The sequence below is a fragment of the Maylandia zebra genome, linkage group LG2 (genome assembly GCF_041146795.1).
Source record: "Maylandia zebra isolate NMK-2024a linkage group LG2, Mzebra_GT3a, whole genome shotgun sequence".
NCBI lineage: Eukaryota > Metazoa > Chordata > Actinopteri > Cichliformes > Cichlidae > Maylandia > Maylandia zebra.
This window is the reverse complement of record NC_135168.1, coordinates 24,413,550-24,437,833: the sequence shown is the minus strand read 5'-3', so window position 1 is coordinate 24,437,833 and position 24,284 is coordinate 24,413,550. Positions and strand designations below refer to the sequence as shown.

The 24,284-nt window shown below is 42.6% G+C and overlaps 1 protein-coding gene across 3 annotated transcripts in view; it reads right to left on the bottom strand.

Moving 5' to 3' along the window:
- The window catches only part of htr4 (5-hydroxytryptamine receptor 4), a 163,847-nt gene that overhangs the window by 5,152 nt on the left and 134,411 nt on the right, over nt 1-24,284 (bottom strand). Inside the window, exon 7 of one of the 3 annotated variants that reach the window (XM_076890377.1) lies at nt 22,886-22,976. The exons of the other annotated variants lie outside the window; for them this stretch is intronic. Within the exon in view, the coding sequence (XP_076746492.1) occupies nt 22,913-22,976 (64 nt within the window). The 3' untranslated portion in view covers nt 22,886-22,912. The remainder of the gene's footprint in view (nt 1-22,885; nt 22,977-24,284) is intronic. 3 annotated transcript variants of the gene reach the window in all.

Genomic DNA, 24,284 nt, shown 5'->3' with positions numbered 1-24,284 from the left:
CTTCCAGCAGGAGGACTCACAAACCTACAGAGAAAACTCAGGACCCTGCTCCAAGAAATGTGTGTGCACCATGTGCGGCACCTGTGTGCACGCACTGTGTGCACTCACAGGTGTGTGCATGCACAGAGTACGTGATTGCATACATGTTTTGTGTACGTAGACAGTGTGCGCGCAGGCTAAAACTATTACGAGCTGTTTACGCAAACACCCCGGCCCAACACACTTCCTGCCGACTAACTGGCCGTGAAATGCGTCTTCCAGACAGCCGCGAACATTTAAAGCTTCTCAAATGCAGACAGCTGCACATTCTCGTCATAGCACTACTCCAAATTGCTGCCACATTGCGGCGTTCAACCCTCGCCAGCCTCACTGAGGGGGGAACAAAGATGCTGGCTGAATCGGGACCCTCACTTTGATTCCAGGGGCCCCCTTACCTGCCAGCGTCTGCACTACAGATAAAGTTCAATAGGTACAGGATGTGACATCATCAATGGATCACCCTGTGGGTATTCAGTCTAATTATTAATGTGTTTATGTGAAAGAGGCGGAGTTTACAGTACGTAACCAATCAGGAGCATGGACAGCTGTACAGAGAGCAGAGTATTGTAATTATATAACAGTTGCCTTAAGGTGCATTAATATCTTTAAAGGCAATAAACACTAAAAAAACAAAGGAAGATAAAAGGAACATATTAGAAAATGTTCCATATTCACTTAAATGAAAAGACGTGTAAGACAGTTAAAGTTAACCAGTCTCAGGGGAAAAATTATTTCAGCATTAGTTTTATTTTATTAGTCATTTTTAGAAGAGTAAATATGCTCAGTTATACATTTTATATGAGTGAAACATGTGGTAGGCTTTGTAGTGTCTCACACAGTCAGCTGTCATCTTCAGTGACTGTGGTGGGGATGAGATGGAGTCAGTGTGTGATGAATGTGGTCACGGTGCCAATTACACTCGATTACCTGCAAAAATCACAGGAATTCAGTTCAAGCTCAGAGGTCTGAAGCAGAAATTCCTCCACCCACAGTGACGTAGTCGCTAAAGCAGCGGTCCCCAACCCCCGGGCCTCGGACCGGTACCGGTCCGTGAGTCGTTTGGTGCTGGGCCGCGAGAGTTGAGGCTCTGGTGTGAAATGTATGATTTTCAGGGTTTTTATCGGTTTTCAGCGTTATGTTGTTATCGTTTTTATCGTTAACTCGGTTTTCCTGGGTCTTTTCACGTGTGTTATGAATAAATCTTCTTTTTTTTCGGTACCGGTACTAGTTTTATTTTGTTGTATTCATCCGCGACACCTTAAAGGCCGGTCCGTGAAAATATTGTCGGGCATAAACCGGTCCGTGGCGCTAAAAAGGTTGGAGACCGCTGCGCTAAAGAGCTGACCCCAGTCTCACGGATCGTTCGTGATCATGGCGAGGCTGCGGTCCTGTTTTCACTAAGGTCTAAGGAATCCTCCAGGAACCTTTGAACCACAGAGCTGAACCTGAAGCATCCCTCCTGCTTCACCTTGCATCCTCGGGTTTGCTGCCGGTTGTTTCCTGGCTTCTGCTCCTGGATTTCAGGCTGCAGGTCTGGTTTGTGCTCAGTTCAGATTTGGTTTTTCTGTGAGCCTCAGACTGTGGCAGAGCTTCTGTGTTTTTTGTTTCTTCACATTGCCGTTAAATTAGAGCTCGCCTTCTGTTTGCCATCGCTGCCTTCGACACCCTGCAGACACGTCCTCGTGTCGCATAGCTGTGGATCCTGTGGCAGCGAGCCGTCATGTGAGCAGACTGTGCTTTCTGCTTTGCTGCACAGACGTCAGTCCAGCTAGCACCTTTGTGAAACAGCCCAATCAGATACAAGGAAACCAACCATAATGCATTAACATGTAACAAGCAGCAGTTTCATTCATCAGAATCAATGAAGCATCCCAGTGTTTCGTTGAAAAGCTCAAACTGAAGAAAACTAAAAGCTCAAAAAACCGCTCAGCTCTGCACGAACACAGACAGCGGTGTTCAGACAGCGGAAGTCGACCAAAGGCAGGAATGCACTTTCATATCTGGAAGAAGTGAAACTGTGGAAACGGATCCGTCCTGTGTTTAGCCGAGGCTTTGTTTGTACACAGCTGAGCCAACGGGCCAACTGGCAGAGCAGGACGGAGAGGCCGGGGAGGGAGACACGAGGCCCGGATCACAGGCAGACTAAACATTTCTGCACATTCTGGGCACTGGTGTGGCCAGCATTCATCTTGATGAAGTGCCCTGAGCAAAACTTTGAACGTGCTAAGCAACGGACATGATGCCCCGTGTGGGCGGGAGTTGAAGACGAATATCAGCCAGATAACGTAGAAACACATATTTCATACGCTGTGATCTGGACTGTGTCACACTTACAGAAAATAAACATTTTCTCTGAGCTCACAGGAAACTTCAAGTTCCCGACTTTCCCGATGCTGATGAAAACAGCGAGCATGCACATCTGCGGAAAAAGGAAGAGATGGTGGCATCGTTGTGCCTCTGTAGAACAAACTCTGGGATCGTCTCATTTTTCATTGATTTTCCTGCTGAAATCAGAAGAAAGTTTGATAAATTGAATAACTGAATTTAGAGCCAAGAGTTTCAGTAAGTGTCGCCATTCGTCCTCGTGTTCTGTGTCAGCTTATTAATGCTGTTAAAGCTCATCCAATCACTGTGCACCTGCTCTGACACTCACAGTTTCACGTCAGGCGTGCAGCAGTAAATAAATCACTCTGAATGTCGTGGCATCTTTCAAGAGCACAAGCAGGGATGGAGGCAAACCCAGCGTCATGCAGCACCTTTGGGGGGGCGTGGCCAGTCTGGCGTGGTAAACTGACGCATGAATAACAGTCTTTCTAAGGCTACATGTTTCTATTGTTTCACCTGTCATTTAACGTTGTCAAGTATGAAAGCCTCAAATCGCTGCGTGTCGCGGCACATTTTAAACCTCACGTCACCTTTGCAGTTTAATTTACAGGCTCAGGGATGCGCTTTACTCAAGCTCTCTCAAACTCTTCTCTTGTTTTAATTTCAGGTTACTGCAGACACACAGGTGTGGCCCCACGTTCTCTCCACCGTCTGTGACAGGAACACATCTGCTGATGGTGAGGATCACCAACCCTCACCATCGAACCGAACCGATGTGAAATCAGCTGCTGAGATGTTCTAGCATTTGAAGCAGCCAGCGTCTCCACAACGATCCAACCCCACGGACGGCCGCTTGATGTGTTGTCCCTGCTCCGTTTCCTCCAATCACAGGTGATCGTTACAATCAGGAAGCTCTGTGTGTGTGTCTGTGTGTGTGGTCTGTTTCTCCCCAGTTTAACTGTTAAGAAAGCAGAAGTGAGTCTTGAAAACACGTTGGGGCGCTGATAAAGGCGGGGGAGGTGTGTGTGTAATAGATTTGAGGGGAATACAATAGGCAGGAATTTGAATAGGAAAGAGATTACGCCGTATTGAGCTAACCGAAAAGAATGAGACGGAGAATTTTATGCAAAAATTATTCAAACTTCACGCCCACGAGGAATGGCTGTTTCCATCTCAGATACAGTCTGGCATAAGAAATATGAGTTTCTGAGAGGACTGAATACGGAGAGGAAATATATTCTACATAAAGCACTGATGTGAACTCCTTTGACCTTCAGGAAGATTTATTTGTTACTATGCAGGTAAGCACGAGCACTCCGAGCACGCAGAATGCCATCACCTCGACTGCAGAAACGCCAGTTTGGGAACAAAAAGAGGTGATAAGGAACTCATTTACAAAGCACCACTGGAAGCAAACTTTTCCCTCTGAGCTGGAAGAAGAAGCCAAACTTCCTGAGTAAAGCTTCACTGCTTCAGAGCCAAAAGGAAAAGCCTGAAAGTGCTAACACAGCTGACGTCAGGTCTGCAGAGGGCATCAGAAGTTTGGACTTTCATAGGATTACATCTGCGCACGTTTTTAGAAAGGATTCGACCTGCCGCAGGTAAACAGACACAGGAAATCCTGGAGGTACGTGCTGTCTGCACAGCCATCGAGCACCATGTCTTGTACATGCTCTGAAGGATGACGGTTAAGGAGAAACCGACGATGACTGGAATTTTCTGCTCAAAGCTCACAGAAGCTAAAAAAGAGAGGGTAAAAAGGGCCAAACAAAGCCCCGTCCCAGCTCATTTAAACCTGCACAGCTCTTTCATGATGTTTGAATCGATGCTTTTAACAGCAAGTAGAAAGACAGCGGCTGTGTTCCCGGTGCCACACACAGCTTCAGCTTTTCCTTTATTTCTCCTTGTTTATCGGTTCGATTAAACTCATTTCAGCAGGAAATACACCTGTGTCTACTAAAGAGCTCATCCTGGACCAGTCCACAGAGACATTTAACAACATCCTGCAGAGATGCTGCCACACATATAACACAACTCATAGAACTCAACACAAACAGAACAAAACTCTACATTTAAACAGGAAGTTAAGTAAAAGAGGAATATATTCAGGAGCAAATAAGAACTGAGCACCATGAATGGAGCTGACGACGCCTGTGAGAGCTCATTAATCCAGAAGTGTTCCTTGGTGTGTCTGCAGCTCCTGCCTTTTGAACCTCCAACCAGAGATGGTCCTCTTTGGCTCCCCAATTTTTTCAGAGGATCAGATCAGCCAGGCAGCGCGTCAAACCAAAAAGATTGTCGCTCATTTCCTGGGACACACCTGCTTTGGCTCCTCTCCTCTGGTTTCCACTCAGGTATCAATTTCAGGATCCTCCCATTTGTCTAAAAGTCAGTCATGGTCTCCAACCTCTCACACGCCTCTCCAGCTTACAGGTTCCTCCGGTCAGCTGGTCGGATGCTCCTGACTGTCCCCACTCTAGATTTGGCCTGCTGAACAGCATCCAAACATCCTGTGGGCTCACTGTGTCTCCTGCACCTCTTTTAGCCACGTCTTTATAATGAGTGTTTCCCTCATGTACTTGTACCCAGTATAGGTGTCTTTATAAAAGCATTTAATCTGAGTCACTCATGCTTCATTTTAATCTTGATCACCTGATTAAAAACCAGTTCTGTGGTCTTCATGAAGCTTCAACTTTAAATCAAAGAAGTACAGACAGCCTGACTGCAGCGCTGAAATGAAATGTTTATGTAAAAATATGGCTGCGACTCATTAAGTCCAACAAAGTGGAAGCAGCAAGTTTGACAGAGATAAAGCAGGAGGTGTGTGTGTGGTCAGCGTTCCCTGTTAAAGCTCAGACAGCTCATCAGCATGTTTCACCCTGCAGCGTTTAAAGCCGAAAACAATAAAGCGCAGAAACGCTGCTCAGAGTCTAATCAGCTGCTGCGAGGATGCCTCCTCCGGGCCCGACATGCACATCGAAACACACGATGCATCACTGTCTCCCACATCTTCTCTGCCGTCATGGTGATAGCCAGCTCCCCGCTGAGCTGCGTGGGATTGAAGCGCAGCTCGCTGTACGCGGCATCACTCTGCAAACGGAGCTGAAGACAGCAGCTGAACTTCATTTTTTTCTGAGAGGCGACCCTGACCATGTCAGTGAGAAGCAGCTTCCTGAAACAGAACAGCTACTCATATGAACAGTGACACAAACCAGCCAGTCGCCGGCATGCCTTTATCTGTTCTTTGCAACAAGTTTAATTGCACAGAACAGAACTGCAATTCTGCTTTTTGCTTGAAAGTCCCAGAACCACTTAAACAGGCTCTTATTCTGAAACATCTGAAGGTGAACACTCAGTGCTTCACTGTAAATGTCACACCTGGGGTCCCACCTGACCACTCACTGAAATCTACTTCCTCAGCGACCTAACCAGGTGTGCCCCGCCTCTCAACCCATCACAGCTGGGGCAGGCCCCACACCCTGTGACCCCCAATGGAATAAGCTGAATAAACTTCACAGTAAATAAAATATAGACAGAAAAAATGAAAAAAAAGTGTAAAAACTTAACATGAAAATACAGACCTTCTTATTAAAAATATAATAAACAACCAGCCACATTTTCTTTGTGTCACTGGTTTTTAAATGGTGTAACAAAATCTCAATGAATGAGGCAGCGAGGGAAAGAGCAAGAACCGGGACCTGGTCCAGCACCGAGCCTGCAGGCGAGAGCTCCAGACATGACTCTGAAACGCTAAAGTCAATAAACCCGATTGATTTGAGCTGTTTATCATAACTCAGTGTTAACTATAAAACTCAAATAAAAAGCAGTGATTTATGACACTTTCATTTGTCCTCATAAATCACTCGAAAGGCGGGGCCAAAGATCTTATTTTGGCACAAACAGGTTGGTATTCCTCTCTTCTGTTGGTGGTCATGAAGCGTACTGATGGGATGGAGGCACATGCTGCTACTTATATGAAGAAGTCAGTGTGGAAGCCTCTGAGCAGATAAAACACACCTAAAAAAATATATACACACTCCTGCACAGCCCGATGGTCCTTTGGTTTCTCAGCTCTCTACAGTGAGCCACAGTCTAAATCAGAGACGCTGGAGGCGCGTTGAGCTGAGCAGCACCAAGGCTGAAAACACTCACAGGCAGGAGGAGGGGGAAGAATGCAGGCGGGTCGCAGGGAAGTAAACACAGCACATGTGCATGCTTCACTGCATCTATACATGCATGCATACTGTACACAACATGGGGGTGGCTGAAAGATGCTAAAAATATACAAGCAGAGCCGTCTGAGCTTCCAGGTGACTTTCACATAGTGTGTGTGTGTGTGTGTGTGTGTGTGTGTGTGTGTGTGTGTGTGTGTGTGTGTGTGTGTGTGTGTGTGTGTGTGTTTTCTAGGAATGAGAGTGCTGGCTCTCAGCAGATCAGAGGTTTGATTATTTTTGGATGACTGACTTCTGCAACGTTCCTCGGCTAATTGCCTACATGACTGGAATGAGGACAAAAAAGCAGCGTGTGTTTGCACGTGTGCGACTGCACGTACACACTGCTTTAAAACAACGAGATAGAATTACTTTTATAAATACTCTACTCCTTTTTGTCACTACAGATCCCTCAGCCCCACCTAAGGCCTAAACTACAGTAAAGTATTTGGATTACACCACCAAACAGCTTGTTGTTGACTTCAGCACGTTTCCACTGCTGACCCATGATAACACTTATCCCTAAAATGGAGATGCAATGAAAGCGACTTATTGTCACGTCACTGGTTTGATGTTGATTATTTGTTGTTGGCTAACCAGCTGTTTTGGTCGTCGGGACAAATAAGCTCCAGCGACCAAAGAGTTCTCTGTCCTCAGATGATGGAGACGATTCACACTGACACCTCTGAGATCTACAAGACTCAGAGGCTAACATGACGAGCTAACACGATTGTGGTCAGGTTTATGCAACTTTATTCATACTTTTCTGTATATATTATCTGGAAATGTTGCACCCTTTCTGAACAAAATGCTGAATTCTTGTGTTAAATCCATTTCTACACAGACTTTCAGCAGTAGCAGCAACGTGTGCCTGTTAAAATGCCAAATAAAGATTCATCACAGTGTAAAAGAGGAAATATTAAATATGTTCATTTAGTTGAATCACAATATTTGTACCATACACAAGCACCCATCCATGTGCATGCATGAGAACTGGAGATGGGAATGGAGACCCGGTTCTCAATAGTTAAGTTCCTTGGAGTTGTTACTCTGCTTGCCTGAGATCCGCAGTCAGCTGATCTCAGTCGGTGTGCTGGAGGAGGAAACAGTGGTGGATATGAAGGGATCGTTTGTGTGTCGTCATTAGGATGGGGTTTGTGTTGCAGTGTGCAACGGCAGCCTCAGGTTTATATTATTAAATGTAATTATGAGACTGTGTGTTTACAGAATAACATGAATATAAGACACACAGATGAAAGTACTTTCTCTAGTGAGACACTAAAATAACACGCTGCATCAGTTTGATCAAAAGTAATGCTTAATGTGTAATATAATGTTTTTAGAGTAATGACGCCAGCACTGATCAGAACAAAGATGGGAAAACCTCGAATAGGCACAAACGTGCAACGTGCTGTCTCTGATACACTGCTGAGAGTATAAACTATAATAGTCACATCACTATGAAATATGATAAAATGAGGGGATACGTATGAATGTGCACGTATCACCTCTGTGGTATGTAAAGTACTGCTGATTCAAAGTTAATATGTCAGTTCAGTTAAAGTTGACATTATTTGATATATTTGTGGGAGACAAGTCAGCTCATTCCATTTTACAGTGCATGCCTTCTTCAAGTGTTTTACTGAAGCAACAGAGTATGAATAAAGCCAGAGTGACCTGTAAGGACACTGGAAGTGACAGATCTGGGTCTCCACAAAAGATTTGTTTTTGTGAAAAAAAATCACAGAAATCCAAAAATTCATCGTCTTCATCGTGGTGAAACTTTCATCGTCCACAGGAACAACAAAAACACCGATGTCAGCGGTGGTTCACGCTCCGACGACAGCTTTCTAAAAATGGACCGGCTGTTTTCTCAGAGAGCTCGGCAGCATTCGAATTTAAACCTGATTCAAATTAAAACTTGATATTTGTGTGGATTTGACAACCAGTCTTTGTTTGCTCATTTGTGCGACCGGCAATGAATCCAAGCACCAGTTTACAGAAAAGTCTGAAAGCATACTGTGTACTTGTTCTTGGTCCTGGGATGATGACATCTAACTGGACTGTAAACACTTGTTTTGACATGTTATTGTAAATATGTCATGTTTGCCACGGTCCTCTGGTTTTAAAACCAACGCTTGGTACTTTTTCTGCATGAACGATCGCCCTGTGTCACCAGGAGAAGACTCGCACAGCATTTACGTCCCGTTGCTTCAGCGCCGCCACGTTTATCGGTGCTGAGCTCACAGATATTTATTCACACGCGGCTTCCTCAAACAGAGACCGGCTCTCAAAGAGCTGATTTTTGATTTACTCTGAGGTGTTAGACAACTCCTGTATACACACCATATTGTTCTGCTAAACATACAAGTGAACACTTGCATTGTATTCTGCAGCCAAGCCCTCATTTGATCCATTCTCAATATGAGAATATCGAACTCCCCGGAGTTCCCCGAAGCCCCCGGAGGACTATCATTAGAGGACTGAGCCTCAGATGAAAGCTACAAATATGTCACTGAACAACTGCCTAGAAAAATGCATCCTGACCTCACGCAGTGAACCTTTATCAATCTATGAAGGTCTCCATCTATCCATCTCATTTATTCCAGCTGTCATAGGCCAGACGTTAGCAACTGCAAGAATACAAGGCAATTAGGGCTGCCACAAACGATTATTTTGATAGTCGATTAGTCACCAATTATTTTTGCAATTAGTCGACTAATCAGATCATGCATCCATTAGACGTAAAACATACAGCTTATTGCACCAGCACGCATCTGCTCTTATATAACTATCATTAGCTTACAGCTTTAAGTGTTTAAGGTATGTGCTAACTAAAAATAAAGACAAGATGATAGTTTATTGAATTTTAATGAAATCTGCAGATTTTTTAGGTGAAGTTTAATAAACTCAGCTGTCTGCTGAAAATATGCTAAACGTTTATTTTGTGACCCAGAAAGAATAATAAGAGTAATATTAAAACTAACTAGCTGCCGCCATTGTTGGAAACTGAGCAGGGCCGCACTATGAACTCTGGGATACAGCTTCTTCTTCTTCTTCGGGGTTTAACAGCAGCTGTCATCCTTCTTCATGCAGTGCTGCCATCTTCTGTTTCAGTCCGTTATTACACTCTCTTACAAATCTTACAAAGCTTCAAACGACGCGTCGACGATTTTGATAGTCGACGTAATCGTGACTAGTCGACTAATCGTGCCAGCCCTAAAGGCAATATTAACCTCTATGGGCTGTGGCTTGTTAAGGTTTTCCCACATAGGATATAAAAATTCTTTATTTCTTTTACTATTAATAAAAAGGTAAACTGTCGCACATGAGAGGACTGAAAGACAGAAACTATTAAACAGAGTCATTGTCATTCTTTGATGGCCAAAATGATGTCGCCGTCTCTTTATATATGAAGTAAGGCCAAAAACAACTGACAGCACAAGTATCTGTCCAACCAACAAGAACAATTGCAGCCACATAGTTTCACTATGAGGCCTCAAGACTGTCATGGCAGGTTTCTGGTCAGTCTGGTGGACAGAAGCTCCATCTTTTCCTGCTGTAGAGTTACTCACAGCTGGTATCCAAACGAGTCTATAAAATGATTTATTACAGTGTGGAAAACAGTGGATTTAATCTTCATGTTGTGCCACATAGATGAGGTCAGAGATGGTTGGTTGGTGTCCAAAGCACACTTCATAAAAATTCTTACATTATTAGAAGCTGCATCCACAGACTGTATGGCAGCATGACACAGACAGGTACCTGCTAATCAGTGGCATCCTGTTAACATGGGAGTCTATGGGTACTGACTCACTGCTGCCTCTGCTGGACACCAGAGGAACTGCAGTTCTTAATGTTTCCATGGTTGAATTTTGTTTTACTTGCAGTTTGTCACCAGCCCACTTTGCAGTTTAAAAAAGCTGCTTGACTCATTTTTGCTGGTGCATATAGATCAATCACTACATACTGTAGCTCCCTTTCTTTTCATCTGCACGTTTTACTCAGATCTCAGTTTGAGACGGCGCGAATGGTGGATAGTGAAGGAAGGCGAATGGAAAATTTCCTGCCAACCCGAGCTTTCTACCTGGCAGGGAGAAAAACATTACATTTGTGAAGCCTGGAGTCCCACGAGACCAGGGGAAATATCTTCATATTTATACGACGCTCGGAAAAATAAACAGACCTCCATAAACAGAAGACGGTAATCATGAATGAAACCTCAGAGAGATTCAGTGCGTGTCTGTGTGTCCAAACTGGGTTTGTGTTCAGATTTGTGTGTCAGTAAAATGAGGAAATAGAAGACAAAAAAAACTCTGTGTGTGTGTGTGTGTGTGTGTGTGTGTGTGTGTGTGTGTGTGTGTGTGTGTGTGTGTGTGTGTGTGCATGACAGTAAAACAAAGAGAAGGGAACAGATTCTTTGTTTTCCACCACATAGTGTGCAGCCTAAAAAATTGAAATGTAATATATATATATATATATACATATATATATATATACATATATACATATATATATATATATACATATATATATATATATATATATACATATATATATATATATACATATATATATATATATATATATATACATACATATATATATATATATATGTGTATATATATATATATATATATATATATATGTGTATATACATATATATATATATATATATATATATATATATATATATATATATATATATATATATACGTATATATATATATATATATATATATATATATATACACATATATATACACATACATATATATATACACATACATATATATATATATATATATATATATATATATATATATATACACATACATACATACAGTGGGGCAAAAAAGTATTTAGTCAGCCACCGATTGTGCAAGTTCCCCCACCTAAAATGATGACAGAGGTCAGTAATTTGCACCAGAGGTACACTTCAACTGTGAGAGACAGAATGTGAAAAAAGAATCCATGAATCCACATGGTAGGATTTGTAAAGAATTTATTCGTAAATCAGGGTGGAAAATAAGTATTTGGTCAATAACAAAAATACAACTCAATACTTTGTAACATAACCTTTGTTGGCAATAACAGAGGTCAAACGTTTACTATAGGTCTTTACCAGGTTTGCACACACAGTAGCTGGTATTTTGGCCCATTCCTCCATGCAGATCTTCTCGAGAGCAGTGATGTTTTGGGGCTGTTGCCGAGCAACACGGACTTTCAACTCCCGCCACAGATTTTCTATGGGGTTGAGGTCTGGAGACTGGCTAGGCCACTCCAGGACTTTCAAATGCTTCTTACGGAGCCACTCCTTTGTTGCCCGGGCGGTGTGTTTTGGATCATTGTCATGTTGGAAGACCCAGCCTCGTTTCATCTTCAAAGTTCTCACTGATGGAAGGAGGTTTTGGCTCAAAATCTCACGATACATGGCCCCATTCATTCTGTCCTTAACACGGATCAGTCGTCCTGTCCCCTTGGCAGAAAAACAGACCCATAGCATGATGTTTCCACCCCCATGCTTCACAGTAGGTATGGTGTTCTTGGGATGCAACTCAGTATTCTTCTTCCTCCAAACATGACGAGTTGAGTTTATACCAAAAAGTTCTACTTTGGTTTCATCTGACCACATGACATTCTCCCAATCCTCTGCTGTATCATCCATGCGCTCTCTGGCAAACTTCAGACGGGCCTGGACATGCACTGGCTTCAGCAGCGGAACACGTCTGGCACTGCGGGATTTGATTCCCTGCCGTTGTAGTGTGTTACTGATGGTGACCTTTGTTACTTTGGTCCCAGCTCTCTGCAGGTCATTCACCAGGTCTCCCCGTGTGGTTCTGGGATCTTTGCTCACCGTTCTCATGATCATTTTGACCCCATGGGATGAGATCTTGCGTGGAGCCCCAGATCGAGGGAGATTATCAGTGGTCTTATATGTCTTCCATTTTCTGATGATTGCTCCCACAGTTGATTTTTTTCACACCAAGCTGCTTGCCTATTGTAGATTCACTCTTCCCAGTCTGGTGCAGGTCTACAATACTTTTCCTGGTGTCCTTTGAAAGCTCTTTGGTCTTGGCCATGGCGGCGTTTGGAGTCTGACTGTTTGAGGCTGTGGACAGGTGTCTTTTATACAGATGATGAGTTCAAATAGGTGCCATTCATACAGGTAACGAGTGGGGGACAGAAAAGCTTCTTACAGAAGACGTTACAGGTCTGTGAGAGCCAGAGATTTTCCTTGTTCGAGGTGACCAAATACTTATTTTCCACCCTAATTTACGAATAAATTCTTTACAAAGCCTACCATGTGAATTCATGGATTTTTTTTTCACATTCTGTCTCTCACAGGTGAAGTGTACCTCTGGTGCAAATTACTGACCTCTGTCATCATTTTAGGTGGGGGAACTTGCACAATCGGTGGCTGACTAAATTCTTTTTTGCCCCACTGTGTGTGTATATATATATATATATATAGTGCTTTCATGTATATTTCCAATCACAAACTGCCCAGTGCAGCCATAGCATTACCCCTGCCAACATGCGCCGTTCAATTTCACCACCAGCATTGAAGAAAAGTTCAGATGGCTCATGTGTGACATTCTAAACTCAAACACTGATGCCGCTGTTGTGACTCATGCCAGCAGGTGTCAGAAACAAATAAGAATTATTTCTTCTGCTCCCAGAAATAAAAATTCAATAATGTGAGAAGTACAGGAAAATCGAGACTGGTCACAGTGTTGGTGTTGATGACACACCAGGCTGTTAGTTAATGTGTGATAAACAAAGTACAGAGTGCTGATCAGCTGTGAAGCTTGAAGCTTTGGTTCAGAAGAATCTTTACATGCTCTTCCATCCATCATCATCATCATCCACCTATCCATCTATCCATCCACACAATCACCCATTTATCCATCCATCCATCCATCCAATTATCCATCCATCCATCCATCCATCCATCCAACCATTCACATATTCATCCACCCATCCACACAACCATCCATGTATCTATCCACACAATCGCCCATCCACACATCCATCCATTTATCCAACCTCAGATGTTTCCATCCACTCATCATTGGCATGAGCGTCAGGGTTATTTTGGAGTTTTAATTATGTTTTTGGGCTGTTGTCATTCTGACCACTCCTCTTGGCAGAACTCTTAGATTTCATTTACCTAGATTCCTGGTATAGATTCTGGCTTTATTAATAGCTGAGATCAGGGCTTTGGGAAGGTCATTCCAGAAGCGTAATGTTAGCCTACTTTATTCAGAAACCAGTTGTGATGTGTGCTTGGGATTTTTATCCCGTTTGTACACCACCAAATTCAAGTTTAACTGTCTACCTGCTGATTTGAGGTGTTGAAGAATTTTACAGTTGTCCTTCTTCCATATTCTATCCATTGTGTGCAATGTACCACACCCAACAAAACAGCCTAGAGCATGATGCTACCACCATTCATCTGATCATCAAACTTTTCTCCAGAAGGTGTTTGGCTCATCCATGCGGACAACTGCTCTGATTTTAGTAGATCTCAGTTTCCAGTTCATGGCCAGCTTGAGCCTTGGTGGTTCCTAAATTGATCCTCAAGATCATAACCAATTTACTGTCATCTGACGGTACTGAGTATTGATTTTTAATGACAACAACATTAAAATAGATTAGACAACTGTGTAACTATATAACACACACACCTATATTATGATTGATGTAATCAGCTATGAGGTCACCAAGGTCTTAGAACAAGACAGTAAAATTTGGCATGTATCAATGTGTCACGCTCGAGGTAGCTTTTACTTTAAAGACTCTATGTGAATTCGACAAATTTAAGGCCTGTCCTACAGAGCCTCTGATTGGCTTGTGTTTGTCACGGCTGCCGAGGCGAGCCGTGTGGAATAAATGAGGATCCAAGCGCAGGCAGTCGTAGAGGAGCGAAGGTGATTTATTGAACACAAAAGAATGTGGACAAACAGCAAACAGGGCTCGAACTAAACTAAACTGGGAAACAACTAAACTACAGAGCACAAACCTGAATGAAAACGAGCAGAGGAGGATGACGATGAACAGCAGGGAGAAGACACGGTGGATACACAGACTGACACTGAGTAATACAGACGAACCGGCAACAGGCAGGAGAACACACAGGGCTTAAATACACACACCAGTAATCAGGGGATGAGAGACAGGAGGGCAACACAGCTGGGAGGAATCTGGGCTGACGGGACAGGGGAAACGTAAACTGATCACACTCACATACGACACGGACCTTCACAATAAAACAGGAAACTCAGATACATGGAACCAGACAAGACATTGAACTAAACAGACAGATTCACAAACAGATGGGGAGACACCATAGACAGACAGGTACAGACGCAGACTTAGAGGCAGATCGAAAATAACACAGAACTTAAACAATCATCATCTAGAAAATGATAACAAACTAAAAGCGCTGGGTCACCGACCCAGGACCATGACAGTGTTTAGGGGTTAGGTTGATGCGTGATAATTGATACCTGGTTGGTTCAGATCTGAGGTGTGAATCAGAAGCACCGCAGGGCCAGAGCTACTGAGTAGGTAACATTTTCTGTTTAGTTTTACTTAAAGGAATAATTCTGTATTTTGTTTTATGTAATGTTGTAAACACACAGCACTCATTTTCCATATTTCCTATACACAGTTGGTCCTGCAAAAGGTGGAAGCTGTATGACATGAAGAGCTGTCTTCAGTTCAGTTTATAGAACTGCAGAGAAGACAATATTTCTGATGGAAATCCTGTCTTCTGGGTTTAGAACTACTGGTGAATATACCTTTTGCCTTTCTGAATGGCCACAATAAGATGCCTTCCTCAAATGTACTGTACATACAAGACTTAAAAAGACTTCATCAGGACCACAGATGTTTAGATGGAGGTGATGGACACTAACCGACAGCCACATGTGGCAGACGTGAACCACATATGGACTGTTTATCCTGAATTTAAATTGTGTGTGTATGCAGATGTGAACCAGATGTATCTATGTTGTTTATGGGGATTGCCATCTTTCATCTGGGCAGAGCTGACAGAGAGACAGAGAAGGAACAAACAGAGAAGAGAGAAGTGAAGTTAGCGAGGCAGCGGCCCACACAGCAAGTCCATTTAATTAGGAAGAGAAAAGCCCTGCAGCCCAGTTTACTGCAGTTACCGACTGAAAACAGCTAGCTGCTCAGTGCACATGTAAAGTACTTATTGCTGAAACTAGTTCTACTGTAGCTGCTGAATAACAGCACCAGAGCTCAGGCTGAAGCTGGTTTAGAGCAGCGATGTTGTTAGGGATGGGTGGTGAAGGAGCGTCAGCTACAACTGCACCAAACCTCTTCATGCAACAGAGCTTTAAGGCCTACTAATCAAGTCAGGACTTTAAAGTGTCAGAGCCAGTTAATGGGGGTCAACTGTGGTGGTGGTTCTACCAAGACAATAAGTTACAGAAACCTGTACCAGTACTGAAGCTGATCTTTATTTTATAATTTTAATTAATATTTTTACTTCTGGTGTGCAGGTTTGAAACATTTAATAAGCTCCAATATCAGTTTTCATTGTCTGTGGTCTCAGTTATCCAAGCCACTGTAGTCTTAACTAGAGATGGCACGATAGCACTTTTTTATGTCCGATACCAATACCGATATCATAAATTTGGATATCTGCCGATACCGATATGAATCCGATATAGTGTTTTTTAATCAACAAAACTGTTTTTTTTAAATATCTTGCTGAATTTTGTATAAGTTCATACTCAAGTTTAAAACAACAACTACACTAAAGCTATTCTGTTATACCTGTATGCAAAAAAAAATGTTTCATAGTTCAGCAATACTGATCAATCTAATAAACTTAAACCTACACCATCCTCCCTATTCTGGTATTTTAAAGAGTACTTAGCGTAAATATTAAGCAACCTAACTAATAGGGTTCCAACTCCCAGCAACAACAAAAATAAATAAATAAAAAATAGGGAACCACCCCTCACGCTCCACCTCATGATGCTTAATCGACGTAATCAACCTTAATTTGATGCAGTGTGAAAAAAAATGCACAGAAATCAATTATTTTTCAAGAAATATTAAATAGATTCAACATCTTTCTTCAACAAAATTGCAGACTGCACAGATGGTACCTTCCCAAAGGAAAAAGTACTATAGCTTACTAGGGTATATTTATTACCGTAGACTCAACAGTTACTATATACAGTAATGGACTTCTATTCCTTTTACATCAAATTAAAACTTTGGGTGTAAGATTCGGATAATTATTTATTAAAAGCTAGGCATTTTAAATGAGAATAAAGAAAAGTGTGTCTTTGTGCCCCTTTTCCCTGTTCATGCCCTATCGGCCCCCCTGGCTAAACTTTGCTAGATCCGCCCCTGCACAGTTACAGCCGTCAGCTGCGTAGAAAAAGATCCTGGTGTAGAAAGTAATATTAAATAAATTCTAACAACAGCTGATCAAGCTTAAACGTGCTGCTGTTGTTTATCCACTGGTTTCCTCTTTCTGGTGCAAAGTGGGCCAAAAGCAAACTAGAGAGACGGACTCGCGACAGAAAAGCCGATCAGCTGATCGTTAAGCAGTTTCATGATTGAATTAGCAGCAAGAGGAGGCAGTCGCTCCATATATCGCTTGTTAAGCTTAACGCAGGAATGCTTTACAAACATTCAGAGATGGACTTACACACTTGCTTTACTTCTCTCGGGGATAACTTTGTCGGAGATGAAATGCCGGGTTGCTAGCGAAGCTCCACATGCTATCCAGACCACCGACAGGTCCCGCATGCCACAGCCGCTCTATCACGTGATGCATACTGCTCCGACGTGCTAACGTTCTGAGGCGAGTTAAGGCGCGTTGCAAGTTTTGTGAGGTGCTTTCGTGATATTTAATGGATCGGATTACATTTTTTATTTTTCTCCGATATCCGATCCAGTAATTTAGGTCAGTATCGGACCGATACCGATACGTAATATCGGATCGGTCCATCTCTAGTCTTAACTGCTGAAGACAGCTGGACTTTTATTTGGTTCATGAAGCTTTTAGCATAAATTTCTTACAGAAATTTCAGTTTGACTTTAGTTGGATTGCATTGTGCGAGATGTCCAGCCTGTCCAGGTGTAGTCTGTAGTCACCCTAACAGCTGGGATTGGCTCCAGACTAACATTATTCTGAATACTTAATCATGCAAAACTACACTAGTAGACACAAATCCACAGTGGAAGCCACGAAGTAAGAGGAACTTCCTTCTCCTGGAACATGGAGAGAAATCCGAGTTGTTTCATCTGCAGCGTCTGGAGAACTTCTGGTTGGACGTCTTGCTTCGACACACTGATGATGTTCCTGGGTTTCAGATGGCTGCTTATCTGAGTGCATACAGCAGTACCATTTAAAGAGCTATGATAACTTTCACTCTTATAGCTCTGAAAATGGCGCTGTGGTCTGCAACAAGTCTCTCAGTCGCATTTGTTCAGATGCAAGTACATCAGCAATCAGTAGTCTCTTACTCACATGTCACATATGCACCTTAGAACACCCAGTGACGGCTATTCAGTGCTGGTCAGATGATGATTTAGTTTTGCCCTGGGATTCATTCCAGGAAGGGACAGAAAACAAAAATCACAACAGAAAGAAAAACAACAGCGAGAGGTTTGCAAAGAGCATTGTTCTGTATGTCAGCACGTTTTAGGAGAAGAAAATAGAAAAAGTAAATTAAAAATTATTAATTAAAAAGTAGCAATAAAGAGAATATGCATCTTTTGCCAGTTGCAGATTCAAAAACACTTATACCACATTGTTTAAAAAAATCATAATAAAGAAACTGACAAAACAAGACAGCACCATACACCACACAGGTTCATACACCAACTCGTATACAGCTATTTAAAGTTATTTTAAATCCTATTACTGGTGAGCTACCAGGTAACTGAAGTAGTTCAATGGATCAGACTGTTGCTGTACACAAATACAGGTCCACATGAAGGAGAACTAATCAGTACTTTGGGCTGTATAAGCTGGAGAAATGGCATCTACTAACTGCTATTTCTTTAGGTACACAGTGCACAACCTGATTTGAGTTTGTTTTGTGTGTGTGTGTGTGTCAGTATTAAGAGGTCTGGCAGTCTGAAAGCCCCCAGGAAGGTGAGAAGCGTTGAGGAGTGGTGTAATTAGACCTGAGCATCCTGCCAGCAGCAGCAGAGAGAGGCAGACAGACTCAAGTGGCCAGTGCAGGGTAAATAAAAAAAGATGCTCTCTGTCAGGAGTCTGAAACCTCTCAGTCTTGTCAAGGTTCTTCTAATTCTCCATACAGCTTCCTACTCTCGTTCCAAATTAACATGGAATTATCATCTAAAATGACACCTGTGGTTTATCTGCTGTGTAATCTGATATTTCTGCTCCGAATGACCAAAAATAAAATAACAGAGGAGTTTTCTGTCTGCCAGGCATCTTTAAAGGAACTCCACCTGTTTGCAGGTCTTAGGGAGCCTGGCTGCATCTTCTGCTCATTGTCCTCATGACACACCAATGGTATCAGTCTAAAGCTCCCACGTCACCTCGTTCACCAGTTTTTACATGCCTGCCCATGCCTGAGGACAATGCCTCATCACCCTATTATGGCTGAGCGGTTTGAAAAAACTAAAAACAGCAATACATTGAAATCAGGAAATGCCACCATTTGCCACCAACCCGAGTTGACCAGTTTCAGACCAAAATTCTGATTTACAGGTAAAGAAAGAATAATCCTGACTGTGCACAGCCGTATATGTATTAACAACTAGGGCTGGGACATATCATACCGTTCACGGTAATATGGACTGGACTGATTCTTATGTAGCGCTTTTCTACTCTCCCGGAGTACTCAAAGCAACATGCCACATTCACCCAGTCACACCCATTCTCACTTGGGGTTAGAATCTTAACCAAGGATACTTTACATGCAGACTGGAGGAGCCAGGGATCGAACCCCCAACCTTCCGATCAGTAGGTGACCTGCTCTACCTCCTGAGCATACAGCCACCCCTAAACTTTCAGCAAGGAACTTACATCTGCACTGTTAAATTTTTATATAACTTTAATGCTCATAAAAACCCAGCTGCTTGTTTAAGTGAAAAATACATTGATGAAGTATTTTCTCTCACGTCAATTATATCGTCAGTTATATTGTTATCGCAAATTTTCAAATATATATCGTGATAAATATTTTTGGCCATATTGCCCTACCCTATTAACAACCACGTTATTGCATGCATTAAAGATAAAAGAGAATATAACATAACACGTTAATGCTATGTTATATTCTGTTGTATGCAGTGTCTGCTACAAGCTACAGAGACTCTCTTAAATAATTGCCACTGTAATTTCTGAGAATGAGAGCAGACACTAAACAGCCAAATACTATAAAAACATGTAAATGTGAATCTCTAAAGTCATTAAACACAACAGCCGAGGTAAACCGAATCAATTTAAAACAGCCTCTGTGCTTCATCCTCTATTCATCTGTAAAGAAGGTTAGAAAAGAAGAGAGCTCAGCATTAAATTTGTTTCTGCAGCCCCTCCCCCCTCTGACTCTCATCATGCACCATTCCTGTATGTTTTGGACATTGATATGTTTTTCGAGGGTTAAAAATCACCAGAATCAAGGAAAAACATATTGGTGGCATACAGAAAATGTTAAATATCACAGAGCTGCAGTTTTATCACCAGAAACTAAAACCACTTTTATCTCACAGTGAAAACAGAACAATATTTTCACTCTGAGCTGCAGTCTGAGGGTCCGTCTCCCTCACTGGGAAACTCAGATGGGCTGCAGATGAGCTGTGCAGACGGAGATGTGACTGTGCGGAGGTTTTCTGGGGTTTAGTCGGGTTTAAGAGGAGGTGGGAAAGGCCAGCAGAGCCACACATGAGGAGTATCAAGGGGCTCATACTTAAGACGAGCCCTTCAAGGGCTGTCAGTAAAATCTTAATATCAGTTCTTAAATATTGATGTTTATTAGATTATTAGTTTTTGTTAATATCAGCCTGCCTGGGAATTTTATTTGGAGTTTTGTTAATTTTCTTCTTCTCATACCAATGACGCTCAGCTTTAAAACAGGAACCACACGCACACACGATTCTTCAGTCGATTACACTGTTATCGCTGCAGCAAGAACTCTTTTGTCGGAGCTGGCTGGGAATGAAAAGCCCCCCTCACTGCCATTCTTATCATCACATCACTTATCCTCACACTCATCACCACTCTTCATCCTTCTCACAGTGTAAAGTAATGATCAAGCCGGCAAAGAGCCATTCAGAAATATTTCAGGGAAACCATCTCCAGAGGCATTCATGGAAGGAGTAGCCTTTCAAACAGTCTGCTGCAACAAGAGGACGATTTTTAACTAACAGATAAAAAGCGGCGCTGCTGTTTGGAGCTTTTTTAAGACCAAACTGATCGAAGACAATCGGCCCGGAGCACATCAACAGGCAGGGAAGATTAGCAGCCACACACACACACACACGCACACACACACACAGAGATAAGGAAGGACAAAAAAAACAAAGGGCATTGAATACACAGCTACATTCAAAATAGAAATCCAAATACTGAGGCTGTGTTAGAGTGAGGGGCGAGAAGAGAAGATAAACCAAAAGAGGCGCAGAGATAAAACACACTCCTACATCTGCATGTACACACACACACACACACACACACACAGCTATGAGGATGTCTCCAGACCCAGCTTGTGCAACAACATTTAGCTAAAACACAGACCCCCGGTTGTACACTGAAGTCGTGCACCACAGCAGAGCTCTGTTTACCTGAGCTTTACTTTTCTTGTTGGTGATGAATATTTTCTACTGTTAGGACAAAGAAATGAGAATCTATTGGAGATTATGTATCTGAATTTCAGGAGCGGGACCGCGCCTCCAAACACACTCCTTCTGGTTGCCACCTATATAGGTTCCCCCCAGTTCTGCAACTGTTCATTCTCGTTTACGTGCCCCACTCTCCCTCCCTCCTTGTTCTCAGTTCTTTAACTTCTTCACTTCTATTTAGTACACGGGGATCAGCCTGGCCCGGGAGCCGTCGCCAGTCCCCTTCGAGGCCTTCCCCAAACCGCAGCTCAATTCATGTCCAAGCATTCACCTTTACGTGCTAAAACGCTGTCAATCCTAAAATGAGGACGTGGGCCCAGCTAGTGAATTGGGATTTTTTAGCAGTACTGATTTATTTCACTCAGATAAAATATCTGTGTGCACATTTGCATGAGGAAATGGTGCGCAATAAAACACATAAGCCTTTCACACGCCTGCAGGTGATTTAAGTTTCCTACACAAAATAACTAGAATTATAATTCCAGCTGTTTGGAGTCCAGCTGTGAGTCAAATCATCTGTGAGAGCAGGTTAGCAAAGCATGAAGGAAAACTACGCCTGACTAATATATTGCGACTGCTCAGGTTAGTTTGCAGACTTTCTAAACCTACACGCAGAGAAAGATTTCACTGCTCTGAAGCTGCACACAGTAAAAAGCTGCACAGTGACCTTTAAGAGGGATGATTCCAGCAGGGCCTCAGTTACTTTGGATCTACACATCTACACGTGCAGTCGGCAGTCCACACATGTATGTTCAAAATGAAATACCTGGATAATAAATGCTGTAATAATCTGACTGCTCCCACGACTGAGCCAGAGTGAATCATCTCTGAGTCTCTGGCACTCACACTTTCAAATATTCAAACTTTTTCAACTGTAAAAGATCTAAGAAATACATCACAGTTACGCCCATTTGAGTCCAAGTGGTGTTCAAAATACACCTGATGGCCTTTAAAGATGGTGCTGGTTGTATTTTCATACCAGATCCAGGCTGACCCTGCGGGTTGGAGGGCGTAAAGTGCAAAAAGTAAATCAAATAGGAAATTAAAAGTCTGCGTTGGTGAATAAATCTCTCCCTTCTTTGATTATTGTTATTGATATTCTGGGTGCGCAGCTGTAAAAGGTCACGCTTTAACCTCACCGTCCTCTAGAGTTCAACCTTCACCCACGCCTGATGTTAAAAAATGTTCACGCTTTTAGAAATTTGAATACACACATGCTGAGTTATGAAAGGAAAGTATGACTAAAGCTTTATCACACATATAACTTCTGTCTGTTTTGAAAAGTTCATGCATGAGTTTCAGCATCATTGTTTATCGTGATCGACACAGTGGGAAATCGATGAGTCTCAGTGATCTCAGATCAGATGTTGACGTGTGTGTGTGTGTGTGTGTGTGTGTGTGTGTGTGTGCGTGCGTGCGCGAGAAAGCAGACTCACTTGATAGAGCCTTGAGACAGACAGCAGCTAGACAGGCACTGGTCTGGTGTTGCAGAACCAGAGCAGCAGCTTGGAGGCAGAGGAACAGCCGCTGGAGAGACAGGAGGAGGAAGAGGAGGAGGAAGAGGGAAAACACACGGGAAGGATGACGAAGCAATATCAGAGGTGGCAGGTGCAGCCGGTGAGGAGAGGAAATAAATGACAAAAGGAATAACATAAATAGAAAAAAAATCATGTGAAAATATAGAGATAAAGGATGACAAATGGAATAAAGAGCAAGAAAGTAGAAACAGGGTGACATTAAGAAGAAAAAGACAAAGTTAAAAAACAGAAGGAAGAAATTATGAAAGGATGGTATAAAATTGAGAAAAAAATGTGATTTATGTTCATAATGTAGTAAAAAAAATGAAAATATGAGCAGAAAAACAGCAGGTCAGAGGAAGGAGAGAGGGAAGGAAACAAAATAGGAAAGGAGTAAACAAAGGCAGGGAGAGAGAAAGGGAAAAACAAGGTTAGTTTACACCCAGACTAGCCATTGGTCAGGACAGGTGTGTGTGCGCATCATATTCAGAAAATAAGAACTGAAAGGATAAACAAAGCTCACGCAGACACCACACTGCCTCCGCTGACTTGTTCCCATGTATTTCTCATTTATATTAGCTTATTGGGGGTGTTGGATGGTTGGGGTGGTGGAGGGTGCAGTGTGATGGTCCCAATGATTCTTACATTTTCTCTGCAGAGCGTTCAGAGAAAATAAAATACCAGCACATCAGCACAGCTGCAGTCTGACAACTTCTACAGCAGCTTGATCACGATGACTTTGAGTGTGAAAGGTGAGGTCAGTCAGTCAGTCAGTCAGTCAGTCAGTCACACACACACACACACACACACACACACACACACACACACACACACACACACACACACACACACACACACACACACACACACACACACACCATGTCCACAATAAAAAAAGTGGTGGTGAAAACACACAGCGAGACCTCAGAGAAGAGCTGTGATGTGAGATGTGCAGTCTGTGGGGGGATTTCTGGTCATCGGGCTGAACGATTCTGCAGACTACTGGAAGTGCTGTTCCTATAAACACCATCCATCACTGTGATTCCTGTGGCACAGGTAAACGAGGGACATGTAAATGCCCGAACAGCTGTGTATTAGTGCGGTTTAGGGGTGTTGGTGCTTCCACGAAGGCTATAACCTGCTCTGGGAGCTGCAGCGTCAGCCTCGATCAGCTGAATTTTATGTTTTTTTAAATACTTTTTGGTAAATGCTGAAAATCTGACAATATCTGCAGTGCTGTCTCTAATCATCAATCACTCATCAATCCTTCCAGCACTGTGGTTGTTTTTACATCACTGCCTGGAAAACCACTCCAATG